At 41.6% G+C, this 14,008-nt stretch overlaps 2 protein-coding genes across 2 annotated transcripts; one reads left to right on the top strand and one right to left on the bottom strand.

The window, feature by feature from the left end:
* The first annotated feature begins 325 nt into the window (after nucleotides 1-325).
* Nucleotides 326-8,100, top strand: Ask1 (apoptotic signal-regulating kinase 1). The gene is made up of 10 exons (XM_017151742.3): nucleotides 326-715; nucleotides 779-973; nucleotides 1,996-2,165; nucleotides 2,849-3,746; nucleotides 4,297-4,635; nucleotides 4,695-5,497; nucleotides 5,560-5,706; nucleotides 6,260-7,165; nucleotides 7,220-7,492; nucleotides 7,562-8,100. The coding sequence occupies exons 1-10, from the start codon at nucleotides 575-577 to the stop codon at nucleotides 7,797-7,799; spliced, it is 4,110 nt and encodes a 1,369-aa protein (XP_017007231.2). The 5' UTR covers nucleotides 326-574; the 3' UTR covers nucleotides 7,800-8,100.
* A 62-nt stretch (nucleotides 8,101-8,162) lies between these two features.
* On the bottom strand, nucleotides 8,163-11,366 carry ninaE (neither inactivation nor afterpotential E). Its single transcript, XM_017151748.3, has 5 exons — nucleotides 11,181-11,366; nucleotides 10,388-10,948; nucleotides 8,992-9,139; nucleotides 8,648-8,925; nucleotides 8,163-8,583 (listed from the first exon to the last, which is right to left on the bottom strand). The coding sequence occupies exons 1-5, from the start codon at nucleotides 11,186-11,188 to the stop codon at nucleotides 8,457-8,459; spliced, it is 1,122 nt and encodes a 373-aa protein (XP_017007237.1). The 5' UTR covers nucleotides 11,189-11,366; the 3' UTR covers nucleotides 8,163-8,456.
* Nucleotides 11,367-14,008: the final 2,642 nt, after the last annotated feature.

The following is a 14,008-nucleotide window of genomic DNA, read 5'->3' as shown; positions in this document are numbered from 1 at the left end:
AGTCATTTGTAATTAGATTTTACCAAATTGAGTATTTTTTTTGTATATTCAAAATGATTTAAGGTCTAAAAACGTAAAACATTTTTAAAACATAGTTTTTTAAATTAATAGTCATTTTTATATTTTGTTTTTTAGTATTTTTGTATAGTATTAACTTGACGAAGGTAAAAAATGTTTTTAAAATTTCAAAAATATCAAAATATCCGTTTTAAAATTTTTGATTACAGCTGTGAATTTTTAAAAGAGAGTTGGAGTTGGCGCCCAAGTTCCAGCAAAGTCTTCCGCTAGCCCCTCAATCTGGTATTTTTCAGGCTTCCTTTGGTATTTTTCCGGCAGTCCTCGCACGGTCATACCGCACTGCACATTTCCACAAGTTTCTTTATTTATTGATAATTATTCGTTACGCGGCAATTAACGCGATGCAGTTGCAGCAAGTACGTGGTAATGAGCCCCTGTGCCACTGAGGTGCGCGTCCGCCTGGCAGAACGAGCGTAGAGTGTGGAAATCCGTCCAAAAACAGATTAGTTAGTGCCAAGAATAGCTGCGATCGAAGCGAATCCAAATCCGATTTCCAATGGGATCGCAGGCAGCAGCGATGGATGTGGTGTGTGTAATCGATACGGCGGTGGGCGACCATCTGGAGGATCGCATCTGCGCGCTGGAGGAGATCAAGCAGGCGGTGCAGTCGGCTGGCGCCAATTTTCAGCGGGTTCAGGTGCGCCAGATGGGTTATACAATGGGAAATATGGTATATGTATATTGTGTGCCATCCTTGCAGTTCGAGCGCCTGGACTTCGGGGAGACGAATGTGCTGGACAAGTTCTACAACGCCGATGTGGCCGTCATCGATCTGAGCATCCTCACCCAGCAGCGACCGCTCTCCTATCACTACGGCGTCCGCGAGAGCTTCGGCATGAAGGAGAACATCCTCATCTACAACGACGTCGAGTCCAAGCAGACACTCAGTCTCAAGGTGTGTTTGGTGTGACCACCAGGTGTGCCTGGTCAAACATCTGCGGGCGTGATCGGGACTCCGCTTCCGATAAGATAAACGCCATGACCAGCGAGTGGGGAGAAACGGCAGTCTAACGGACTCCTGGACTAGTTGTTGTTGCCGATCTTTCGACAGTCAAGCCTCTGTATGGTGAACTTCGTTTGCTAGAAATTTCTATCAAGTTTTGATATTTCTTTTTTGATCAAGAAATAACTTAAAGTCAAGCCTCGATGTTCTAGAATCGTTTTTTTAGTATAGTACGCACTTTTGAAGTAATACAGAATTTCGGTTTTCGCTTTAATTTTTTTTTCAAACGTTTTGCAGTGTTTTGATCATCCGAAAATTTGTATGAAAAGTTTTACAGTACCTCAAAACTAATAGATATATTTAAAAAAAAGAGTCTTAACTCTTAGCTTTATTTAGGCAACTACTTTAAAATTCTGGGATCCAAAAAGTCAAATTTCAAAAAACAGTTTTAAAGATAATTTTTTGAGTATAGGATGCACTTTTGAAGTAATACAGAATTTCTGTTTTTGTTTTAACTTTTTTTCGTTAGTGTTTTTATCATCGGAAAATTTGTATGAAAAGTTTTATAGTACTTAAAAACTAATAGATATATATAAAAAAAAAAATTTTAACTCAGCTTTATTTATGCAACTACTACAAATTTAAAAAAAAAAGTTTTTAAGATAATATTTTATTATTTTCTTCAAATTTATTCCGAAAGTTTTTTAAATTTCTTGTATACCATATTTCGAAATTCAAACCATAGAAGTTCGACTGTATTTCCGTCGAAACGCTTTCGTTATTTTTGTTTTGGCCGCGGCCATAAAACAACAAAAGCGTCGGCCGAAGCAATAACAATAACAAATGCGAGCACGCCCACGCAAACACTCAAAGAGGCGCACGCACACACGCGCAACGGCGGCGTACACCAACGCAGTGTGGCCTGCATTCACAGTGGCGGTCAGTAAATTAGATTCACCTCTTCGCCCTTGCAGCTCTCGTGTGCCAACTACCTGTTCCTCAGCTACAAACTGAATGCGGAGAGCAATTCCTGCCACCTGACCAACCAGCCCAACAGCAACAAGGAGCCCGCAGCCGAGGGACGGGTGCCCACCCTGCAGTGGCGCCTCAAGAGGAAGCTGCAGGATGTGGAGATCCAGTCGAAGTGAGTCCCCTTTTCAAGTCATCTGACCCCATTCAGATTACTCTATTTTTACATTTTCCCTGCAAGAGATTGGCTCAATAAGTCACGATTTGCATGTAAAATGAATCATTTCGATTTAATATATTGGTTGTAGGAAAAAAGTGCATATAATTATAATAATTTCTTGATAGGCAACACCGATCGGAAATTCTATTTATTTTAAAGAGAAAAATTGGCTTTATAATTGACGTTTTTCTAATAAATTGTATTGCCCTGATTATAGTGATAAATCCAATTTAACTAAGTTTAATAATATACAAATTGGGAATTTATCATGAAAGTGTTGGCCCTGATTATAATGGTAATTTCAAAATAATTAAATTTAATAATAAAAAAATTGCTAATTTATCAAGAAAGTATTGATTGTTTACCCTTTATTAAATCCAATTTAATTAAGTTTAATATATAAAAATGCTAATTTATCATGAAAGTATTGGCCTTGATTATAATGGTAATATCAAAATAATTATATTTAATAATATTAAAAATAGCTAATTTATCAAGAAAGTAATTATTGTTTTACTCTTTATGTTTGCCAGAAAAACAAAATCAATTAGTTCTTCCCCCAGAACATAGATAATGTTTTCTTGTTCCCTTATTTATGTACCCACAAATTAAACCAAGCTATTTTCGGTTACTTACAGAGCCCACATGCGTGAGAAATTTCTCAGCGACATGCGAACGGCGCGGGACACGTACGCCACCAATGCCGTCAAGCTTCAGAGCATCTTGCACGAGATGCGGAAGCGGCTGGACGATCCGCATGTCCTGTCCGGCGAGGTGGTGCACAGCTTTATGTGTTCGCTGAGGGATGTGCAGGACTACGATGCGATGGTGCGACTGGTGAACGATTTGAAGAACATACCCAACACGCGGAAGTACGTGGAGACGGGCAACATGAGTTTCCTGTACGCCTTCGCTTTAAACCGAAGGAATCGAAAGGGCGATCGGGAGAAGGCACTGGAGTCCTCCCTAAAAGCGCTCGAGAAGAAGGAGAATCGCTTTCCGGACATGCTCTGCCTGTGCGGTCGCATCTACAAGGACATTTTCGTGGAGTCTGACTACACGGATGCCACCAGTCTGGCGCACGCCATCAAGTGGTACCGCGAAAGCTTCGAGGTGCAGCCAAACGAATACGCGGGCATCAATCTGGCCACCTTGCTGGTCATCGAGGGTAAGGAGTTCACCAATACGGAGGAGCTGCAGCACATTGGCATGACCCTGAACAATTTGATTGGCAAAAAGGGCAGTCTATCTTCATTAAGCGAATACTGGGACGTGGCCACCTTCTTCGAGATCTCCGTTTTGGCCAAGGACTATGCCAAAGCGATTCAGGCCGCCGAGTGCATGTTCAAGCTGAAGCCGCCCAACTGGTATCTCAAGTCCACCATCGGCAATATCTCTCTTATTCACCGGTTTCGCAAGAAGCCCGAGGAACGCCTGCCCGCCATCGAGGAGCAGGTCTTCCAGTTCTGGATGGACTTCTTCTTGGAGGCCACCAACACCGAGGAGGTGAAGAACAGCATACGCTTTCCCATACTGGTTGGTATTCCTGATCTCTGTACCTTAAATATTATGGTTAACTTTTTTTGTTATTTATTTATTATTAGTCAGATTGAGTTGATACTTTTAAATAACTATTATTTTAAAATATTTAAACAATTTTCCTCACTTACTTACTTAATTACTAACATCAAATATTTTGTAGTTTTCAATTACTATTATATTATTTTTAATTTTTTTTATTTATTTATTTAATATCCCAGCGCTACAAGTGCACACTTATAATTACCGCGCTAGTCACATTGAGTTGATATTTTTAACTAATTATTATTTTAAAAATATTTAAACAATTATCCTCACTTACCTGCTTAATAACTAACATCAAATATTTTGTAGTTTTGTAATTACTATTATTTTTTTTTTATTTTTTTTTTTTTTTTTTTTTTAATAGTTTTATAGTTATTTATGCTTTTATTATTATTTTTGTTATATATTATTATTTTGTTTTATTGTTATTATTTGAACTTATGTGTAAAGCGATTTTAAGTTATCTTTAACTTTGTTATAAAATTTTATATTTAATTTCTAGATCCTCGAGCCGCAGAAAATCTATATGCCCAGTTATGTGACCATCAACATGGATGCGGATGAAAAGTCCATTCAGATTGTGAACAATTGTCTGGCGCACGCAAAGAATGCTTGCAAGAAACTCCATGACTTCCTTTTCGTTGCGTCCAAGATCAAATCCGTCAGTCTTTATAAGCGAGATGATCGCTGCGCCTATTTGTATGTCCATCACAACTCGGATGACTTTCAAATATACTTTCCGTCCACCGAACGCCGGCAAAAGTTCTATGATCTGATCCTGGAGATGACCGCCGATCAGGTGGTGTTTGTCAATCTCAGCAATGATGACGCTCAAATCGAAGTGGGTCCTTTCAAATTACTTTAACCCGACAACATATGACTTATTATCCTAAATTGCAGTACGAGTACGACTACGATGAGCAGAACCGCAAAATGGTGCTGGGCAAGGGCACCTATGGAACGGTGTACGCCGCCCGTGACAAACAGACGCAGGTGCGAATTGCTATTAAGGAAGTGCCGGAGAAGAACTCTCAGGATGTGCAGCCGCTGCACGAGGAGATCAAGCTGCACTCTCAGCTGCGCCACCGCAACATCGTTCGCTATTTGGGCTCCCGCTCGGAGGATGGCTTCTTCAAGATCTTTATGGAGCAGGTGCCGGGAGGCTCGCTCTCCGATCTCCTGGAGACCAAGTGGGGTCCGCTCAAGGATAACGAGTCCACCATGGCCTTCTACTCCAAGCAGATTCTCGAGGGCCTAAAGTACCTCCACGAGCAGGACATTGTGCATCGCGATATCAAGGGCGACAACGTGTTGGTTAACACCTACAGTGGCGTGGTGAAAATCTCAGATTTTGGCACCTCCAAGAGGCTGGCCCGCATCAATCCGATGACGGAGACCTTTACGGGCACCTTGCAGTACATGGCACCGGAGGTCATCGATCAGGGAGTACGCGGTTATGGTCCTGCTGCTGATATCTGGTCTTTTGGCTGCACAAACGTTGAGATGGCTACCGGCAAGCCGCCATTCATCGAGTTGGGCTGCGCCCAGGCGGCCATGTTTAAGGTGGGCTACTACAAGAAGCATCCCAACATACCCGAGGAGCTGTCCGCCAATGCCAAGAATTTCATATTGCGTTGCTTTGCCATTAGCGTGCTGGACCGACCTTCTGCCTCACAACTGCTCGACGATCCTTTCTTACAAGAGTGAGTTTTTATAGCGGTCAAGGGATTCCCGCTCTTATTTCTCTTTTTATTTTCCCATTCAGTAAACCTCGCAAGATGCGTCCGGCTTTGCCCATTAATACCGAGTTTGGTCGTAGCATTTCGGTGCCTGCTGATCGTTTTGTGCACAAAACCACACCGCCGCTGAGCTACAACACAACCTGCAATACGCCCACCACGCCGGAATTGGAGTAAGTTTATCACTGGGACCTTGAATATTAAGTTTGACCTTGTCGCGTTACTATACTAGGTTATCTTATCAGTGAAAGGCTTGTTGTTTATTTGAATGTAGCGAATGAAAATCTTTCTTTGTATCTTAGGTTTTCCCTATTTCGTCTATTAGTATAACCACTTGTAATTATCGTTTAGTTTACATATTGATTAGTGTTATCAATTAAGTGCATCTTCAATGATTGGCAAAATGCGCAATCGGAATTTGCCACTGAAAAGGGCAATAATATGTACTACTAAAAGCAGGGACCGTAATTAATCGTTATTTGAGATTTTTATTTTAAAAGGCCTACTGAGATTTGTACAAATTTTAATCAACAATTTAACTGGTTTTTATGCACTTTTTAGACATGGACAAATAACAGTTAATTTGCTCTTCAGGTTTGTGGACAAGAGTAAAACAAACGTTATTTTTGACGTTTAAAAGAAAAATTTTTTTAATGAAAATCTCAAAAAATTTTAATCCCTGTCTAAAAGAAATAATTAATCGCTGCTATTTCTTCCCCACTTCAGCATCACTCACACATCCTCGGTGGACATTGACGAGCCGCACAGCAACCAGTTTCTGCTGGAGCGACGCAATTCTTCTGGATTTCTGCTCTCGCCGGAAATCGAACCCTCCACTCCGTCCCTACGCACAAGCATCAGTGAGACGAGCGAAACTGACGGTTTCTATCGGCTGAAGAAGGATTCCCAGAGACGAACAACGCTATCCAAAGTGCTGGCACTGGATGAATCAAAGATCTGCGATATTTGGCTGAAAAAGGTCGAGGCCGACCAGAATGCGATTGCGATTCGAAAGAGCGATTTGGAGGTGTTGATTCGGGGCCTTCGGGACTACATTATGAACGAGAACGAGAAGCATTTGGAGGCGACTATCAACGAACTGAAAACAAAGCTAAACAACGACGCAGTGGCTTTGGACCATCTGCATTTGGCCCTGTATTCCTTCCAGGACGCCGTGGTCTGTGTGCTGCGCTATCACTGCATTAAGCCGCATTGGATGTTTGCCTTGGATAATCTCGTCAAGCGGGCCGTTCAGGCGGCAGTCACCATTTTCTCACCTGAACTGGGCGCCAATTTGGCGGACAAGGATCTGTCTGGCAATGATGATGAGAGTGTGCACGCCAGTCTGATGCAGCAGGGTTCCACCGACAGCCAGGAGAGGCATCAGCAGAGCTTGGAGAAGGTGCTGCCCACGAGCAGCACAGGAGGAGGTGTCGGACTGGCGCCAGCAGAGTCCACGGGCGATGCCCTGGCCAGTTCGGTGGAGTGCGCCCGCATACTGAGAGACATCCGGGAGAACCAGCAGAAGCTACAACGTCAGCTGCTGGAGCAGCAGCGCCAGAGCATGCGAGCCCTGCACAACATCAGTCAGGAGCTGGCCCACATCTATATGGGCGGCAGGAAGAGATTAAGGTGGGTTAACCATTAAAGAAGTTTGATCTTAATATAAATTATACTTTTTTGCAGGCGCACCATCAACGGATTTAACAAAAAGTGCCATAGAATGAGTCCCAGTGTGGGCGGAATGTCCGGAGTCCGTCCGTCTCTAGCGGGCAATCCCCGGAGGCAGCTAAACAAGCATCACTTTGGTCTGCATGAAGTAGACGAGCAGTTGGAGCAGTGGCTGACCCAGCAGGATATAGACGAGTTCTCAAAGACGCTCATTCTGAATGAAGGTTTCACGTTTGAGGATTTCATCTACAACATGGAAAAGCTGGACCTCATGAGGCTGGGATTGCGGTGCGTAGAAAACTACAAAAGAAATCTATAGCCATAGATCTTTACTAAACTACCGTTTATATTTTACAGTGTTGGCGTCGAAGTGCGCTTGTGGAAACTCATTATACAGGAACGAGCGTGCACTTCATCCGACTGCGTGGACAGTCCGCCGAGCACCTACCACAAACCCATTGGAGGCAATTGCACCTTGGCGCTGATCGACAACAATAATACGCTACCATCACCCACAACAACAACTCCCGGAACGCCTGGAATCAAAACGAAAATCAAAAAAAGCGAAAGCGAATACGATTCCTGCAGCGAGTGACTGGAGTTGGAAGCTCTTTAAGTTGTGCCTTAACCGATACTACTGATTACTGATACAGATTAATTGTTAATGTTGTCCATGTGCTACTAACCGCTGTGAAGCTCAGCTCAGTGAGTTTCCAGCCACCCTGGGTGAAATTCGAGCAGATCGACTGGTGCTTTTTAGAACTTTGAGTTGGAAAAGAAATCGGTCTGTGTGTGTCGAACTTTTGCCATTGCATGTTAATTTATAAAACAAATGGAATTTAAGTGCCTTTAATTTAAAAAAAACTGAAACTGAAAAATATATTGTGAAGTGCTTTGCAAGAAATGGAATTTTTTAATCACTTTTGGAAAGATTTAAAATACGAGGAAAAACAGCAAATTGTTTATAACTTTTCTAGTTCGTTTGCATTTATTTTTTTTGTCTAGTTTTTTGTTGTCTTTAAGTGACATTGCAGAAGAATTAATAGTTGAGTTTACATTGCTTTTTGTTATGTAAGAAATTTGCATAATTTTTTCATTATTGTTGTTTTTGATGTTATTCGAAAGCGTTTCGTTCTGTTGCTGCAGTTGTTCTTGCTGTTGTTGTTGTTTTTGTTGCTGTTGTTGTTGCTGTTGTAAGTAGTTAGATGTTGTTGTTGTTGTTGTTGCTGTTCTGGTTGTTGCGCCAAAGTATTTATGCCTTGGACTCGGCCTCGCTGGCGGTGGCCTGGGATTGGGCATCGCTCGATTTGCCATCGTCGACCTTGCCAAAGACGCAGCAAGGGCACTTCTCCTTGAGGGCCAAACGGTATTTGGGATGGCTAAAATGAAGAGTCAAGAAATTGTTAAAGAACTAGAGGATTTATCTTTACAATTGATCTTTACCTGATGCCATATACAATTGGATTGTAGCAGGCAGCCGACTTGGCGAAGCAGGCTCCCCAAATGGTGTTCAGTGGTGTGAGACCCTCGAACTTGAACAGTCCCATGCAGTTGATGACCAGGTATGGAGTCCACGCCATGAACCACAGGGTGATGGTCACCAGGGCCACCTTGGCCAGCTTGCCCTCGGCGCTCTTCTCGGCATCCTCAGAGGAGCGGAGGGACTTGACGTTCATCTTCTTGGCCTGCTCGCGCATGGCCTTCTCGTGGGCGGACACAGCCTGTGGGAGGATGCCATAGATCGGGATTAATCACTGGGAGAAGTCAGTTATCTCTCCTCCACTTACAGCAATGATGAACCAGTAAGAGTAGCAGATCAAGAACAGCGGGATATAGTACACGAAGATGGAGTAGAAGATCAGGTATGAACGTGGATTCCAGTCGCGTTCCAAGTAGTCAATACCGCACGATGTCAGGTTACCCTCCGGCACATACCTAAAAAATAAATGGGATTTTATTTGGGAATTGCGTTTTTTTAGGGTTTCTAACTAAAACCCTGATTTTTAAAAGCTATTTTGAAAAAAATTGAAATTATTTTGAAAAGTTATTCAGCAAAAACAAAATATTTTTCAAGTGTTAAGTACGCAAAAAATTTAAAATCTTTAAGGAACTTTGTATAACACCTTTAACTAATGGTTTTATAAGCACACACAAAAAAAACATTTTCCCGTAAAATCGATATGTTTATGTCGTTTTTACATGAAATACTCTTTTCGACCAGGTCAAATTTACCTGGCCTCATATGAAATTAAAATTGATCTTGAATAATGTAAAATCGATCTACGTTTCATGTCGATTTTTTGGGTGTGGGCATTATACATTTAATTAAATGAATTTGTACATTTTCCAAGTTGTACCTATATAAAAATATAAAATTTTTCAAGTGTTAAACACAAACAAATTTGAAATTGTTAAGGAACTGCAACCTATTTAACTATGTATGGGTTTTATACATTTAATTAAGTTAGTTTGGACATTTTCTTTTTATACCCGTTACTCGTAGAGTAAAAGGGTATATTAGATTCGTGCAAAAGTATGTAACAGGTAGAAGGAAGCGTTTCCGACCCTATAAACTATATATATTCTTGATCGGGATCACTAGCCGAGTCGATCTAGCCATGTCCGTCTGTCCGTCTGTCTGTCCGTCTGTCTGTCTGTCTGTCTGTCTGTCTGTCTGTCTGTCTGTATGAACGCTGAGATCTCGGAAACTATAAAAGCTAGAAGATTGACATTTTGCATGCAGATTCTAGGAGTTCCTACGCAGCGCAAGTTTGTTTCAAAAGGGTGCCACGCCCCCTCTAACGCCCACAATCGCTTACATACGATTTTAAAAATTTCAATATTTTGGAAAAGTAAAAATGCAGTTTTATTGTGTTTATCAATACCTATCGAAATGTAGAAGAAATTTTTTAAATCGGACCATTCGTTAAAAAGTTGCGGCGGATCAAAGTTTTTCTCCATCTCTTTCGCACTTCCTTTAGCTGAGTAACGGGTATCTGATAGTCGGGGCACCCGACTATAGCGTTCTCTCTTGTCTACTTTTCTAGTTTCCTAAAACAGGAAAATGATATTTTCCAACTCTTTGATCTTATCAAAACTTTCAAGTTTACAAGAACCCAATTATGTAACTAAACAAGTACAAATATATATATTTATCAAAGATTCTCCAGTTGAAGGACTCACCTGCTCCAGCCGAAGGCGGGTGCCAGGCACCAAATGCTCGACATGAACCAGATGTAGGCTATCTTGCCCAGGGCCAACGGAATGGTCATCGGCCGGCCGGCCATGCCCTTGACGATCACTTGGTAGCGATCCAGCGAGATCATGCACATGGACCAGATGGAGCTGCAGCCGAAGGCCGAGCCCAGTCCGGCGTAGATGTCGCACATCATCGGGCCGAGCACCCAGGTCTCGAAGTACAGATTGATACCCATCATGGGGGTGTTGGTGATCATGATGCCAAAGTCGGAGATGGCCAGGTTAATGACCAGCAGGTTTGCGGGCGTGCGCAACGACTTGGTGGTGGCGAATATGTAGATCACCACGCCATTTCCGCACCAGGAAATCATGCCGATCATGATCATGTAGGCGGTCAGGATCTTGGCCCAGATGGGGTCCATCGCGGGGAACTGGTTCCAGTACGGACTAATCAGGTGGGCCATGTCGGGCGTTACCTTGTCCACCACCGATCCATTGGACAGGGGGGCAAAGTGCGGCCCCAGTTGCGCGGCTGCTACTGCAAAGCTGCAACAGCAAATTAAAATTAAAGTATTATAATTGAGAAAATAGTAAGGGGTGCTAAAGAATTCACGAAAGTTTTGAAAACTCTTTTTAATGAGCCTAAAAGTATGCAAAGGAAAGAGAGAATTCTCATTATTTTGTTGCATTCTTTTAAACATCTTTTTAATTTTTGGGCACCCTCGTGTTTATAATTCCGAATAGATCTCTGGATCTATTTATCTCCTCGTGATCGTACCTCTCCATTGTGTTTTGTTTACTGGCTGCGTCACTATATCCCGCCTATATATCACACTGTTTACATAAAAAGCTGCAAATTCACTAGCAATATTTCTAACACTTTTTACATAAAGGACTTCTGGTTTCTGAATATTTCACTGGGGCGGACTATTCGCGGCGATTGGTCATTGGAAACCTGCATTGCTTACCTTTGGCGACCTGGCTTTTATAGTTTTTCCCGAACTGTTAGAACTTTTTGCTCTTCAAATTCAATTAGCCAAGGCTAAAAATATATGCAAAATGTGCAGTGAAAAGTGTCGACGGCTTATAATCATAATAGCCATAACAAAAGCGAGTGCACATCGCAATGGGCCAATGTCAATAGTTAAAGACATTTCAAAGGCTTCCAAGAAGGGTTCTGGCCGAGCTTTAGTTTTGGCCTGACATTGTGCTGAAAGGGGGTGTGGAAATAATGGTCAAGCAAGCGATGGGAAAATATGAAAAAATAATATAGAAAAGCCAAGATGCAGACACCAGTGCGTATGCGCAATCAAGTATACGCAGCGTGTGCGCGGATGATGGAGGAATTAATAGAGGAACCCCGACTGTCAGGAACCATTAAATAATCTCTTTAAATTACCAAAAATGTATTCACCCTTCCCAAGCGCTAAGCTGATTATGGATTTAGCTATGGCAATTGATCTATTCGCACCTCCATTGAATTTTCCGCACATGTGTGCTGTTTGTGTGGGCAGTTTGGATTTTATTTTGTCAATTCAACTTTGGCTTAAAAGCCTTTTGTTCGCCTTTGTGCGCTCGCTCAACACGTTCGCTTGAATTGGGTCAAGTTTTTTGGCTAATCCAGATGGGATGTCACGCTTAATGCCTGATGCCTAACCCTAATATGGAACTAAACCGAAATAACTGTCACTCGGTGTGACAGTCGACACATGTTGGGTCTGGCAGATCTTTCGGTTTAAATCAATTACACACCGCAAAATAATAGAAAGAACAACAAAAGCTGGTAATAAATATTTACAATGAAGTTAGCCTGCGAAAAAAGCGTGCAAACATACCAAAGCGCAAAACCGGAAGCTCTGCTCGGATCGGCATTATCGTTATGATCATTATCGGCGTCATCGTTAGCCGCACTTGCGGTTCTGATATTTACGTATTTACTTTTGTACCTACATATACTTCTATGTATATATCTGCACACATTAAAATGTATAAAAAATATCGCTGTATAAACTAAAACATGAATCGCATTTCAATTTATTCAACATTTTCGGGCTGCTTTAAACAAACAAAAGTCACCCGCCCACCTGCTAAATGGCCAAAACATAAAAAGCCAAGAAACAAAATGGGTACAGCAACAATGAAGACATAAAGACAGCTAACTGCAACAAACATTGCGATGTGAGGAGGAAGAAGGCAGCCGAAGGCGAAGGCAAAGAAGAAGACAATCATTTAGCATTAGCAAATAAGCGAGATAAATGCTTCGATCCGTAGTCGTTTTTGTTGTTGTTTTTTTCCTGCTCAATGAGGCAGACAAATTTGAAACTGGAGAAGAATATCAAAGGTTGGATGGAACTTTGAATGCTCTGTAAGTTACGAATTATGGATAAAAAAGACCAAATCCATTAAAAATGATTTTTATTAGTTTTAAAGCAGCGGTCGGCACACACATACGTTGACATTTTGTTTTATATTTGTGTGAGTAATTTCCCACCGGGAAAGTGAGAAGGTGGTTCTTTGTGTGCTGAAAATCCTGTTCCTTTTAGCAGAAAGTGTTGGAAATCCTGTTTCTTTCAGCAGGCGACGGTGTAGGGAAAATGTAAATTCCCTAGGAAAACCACATAGAAACCTCATTTCCCCCTTACTTTTTGTGTCACCCCCGTGTATTTTGAAACCAGAGACGGAAGAAATGTAAGGGGTGAATGAGGTTTTGTCCCTTCCGCTTGTATGGAGAAACCTCTTGAAAATATGTTATTTTCCAGAGGAATGTTCCCGCTGGGTTTCACTGGGCAGCTCATCGATGTGTGTGTGCAGACCGCTGTTTTACGTTATACATGTGCGAGCAGCGCGTCGGCAGAACAAACCCCTATGCTCACTTAATAGGGCGCTGCCGACCGCTGTTTTAAAGGTATCTCGCCTTTAAGTATGCTGTTTTTTTTTTCAAAAGACAAGTACCGTTGTTAATATGTATTTATTAAATAAAACTTTAGATTCAAACAGTAAAGGTTATATTACTAGAACAAAAACTAGACTTATTTATTTATTTATTTAGATATTGTTTGGTTAAAGTTAAAAACTAAAAACTCTAGACTTAAAACTTAGGATATAAAGGTAAGTACTTCATAAATAATGTATTATTTTCCTACTCAAATATCCTTACATTTGAAAGTTGTATACCGTTAATAACATTTTTTATTGGCATAGTATTAACGTGACTTTTTTAACCTCTTAAACGAACCGTGACACCCTGCCTCCAGGGCACAGTGTATAATTAACAAACACCTATGATTTGATTTTTGTATTTTTTATGTTCGACAATGGATTGGCGCTCGCCAGTGTGAGCGAGTGTGTGTGTGAGTGGGTAAACGACGGCAAGTGTTCTGCCGGCGTCGCTGCTGCAGCGCCGTCGTGTGGGGGTAGTGAGGTAAGTGAGAGCGCATTGTCGGTGGAGCAGCTGCTCAAAGAACGCCAAAGTAATGATCTTTTCGGGCGCCGCTCTTTCTCTCTCTCGCTGCGATTGAGTTGATATTTTAGCTTGTTTATGGCTATTTAAAGTCATTTTAAAAAGGAAAATTAAATCTAAAAATATATTTAATTACGAATACGTGT

This window comes from Drosophila takahashii, chromosome 3R (assembly GCF_030179915.1).
Source record: "Drosophila takahashii strain IR98-3 E-12201 chromosome 3R, DtakHiC1v2, whole genome shotgun sequence".
NCBI lineage: Eukaryota > Metazoa > Arthropoda > Insecta > Diptera > Drosophilidae > Drosophila > Drosophila takahashii.
The sequence above is the reverse complement of the archived record's forward strand: the minus strand, read 5'-3'. Positions and strand labels throughout refer to the sequence as shown.

Excerpts from the sequence above, each read along its gene's own strand:
- Ask1 (XM_017151742.3), top strand. The coding sequence starts at position 575 with ATGGGATCGCAGGCAGCAGCGATGGATGTGGTGTGTGTAATCGATACG. Across the intron at positions 716-778 it reads CCAATTTTCAGCGGGTTCAG|TTCGAGCGCCTGGACTTCGG; the intron begins GTGCGCCAGATG and ends CCATCCTTGCAG. Across the intron at positions 2,166-2,848 it reads GATGTGGAGATCCAGTCGAA|AGCCCACATGCGTGAGAAAT; the intron begins GTGAGTCCCCTT and ends GGTTACTTACAG.
- ninaE (XM_017151748.3), bottom strand. Across the intron at positions 9,140-10,387 it reads CCCGCCTTCGGCTGGAGCAG|GTATGTGCCGGAGGGTAACC; the intron begins GTGAGTCCTTCA and ends TTTATTTTTTAG. Across the intron at positions 8,926-8,991 it reads CTTACTGGTTCATCATTGCT|GCTGTGTCCGCCCACGAGAA; the intron begins GTAAGTGGAGGA and ends ATCCTCCCACAG.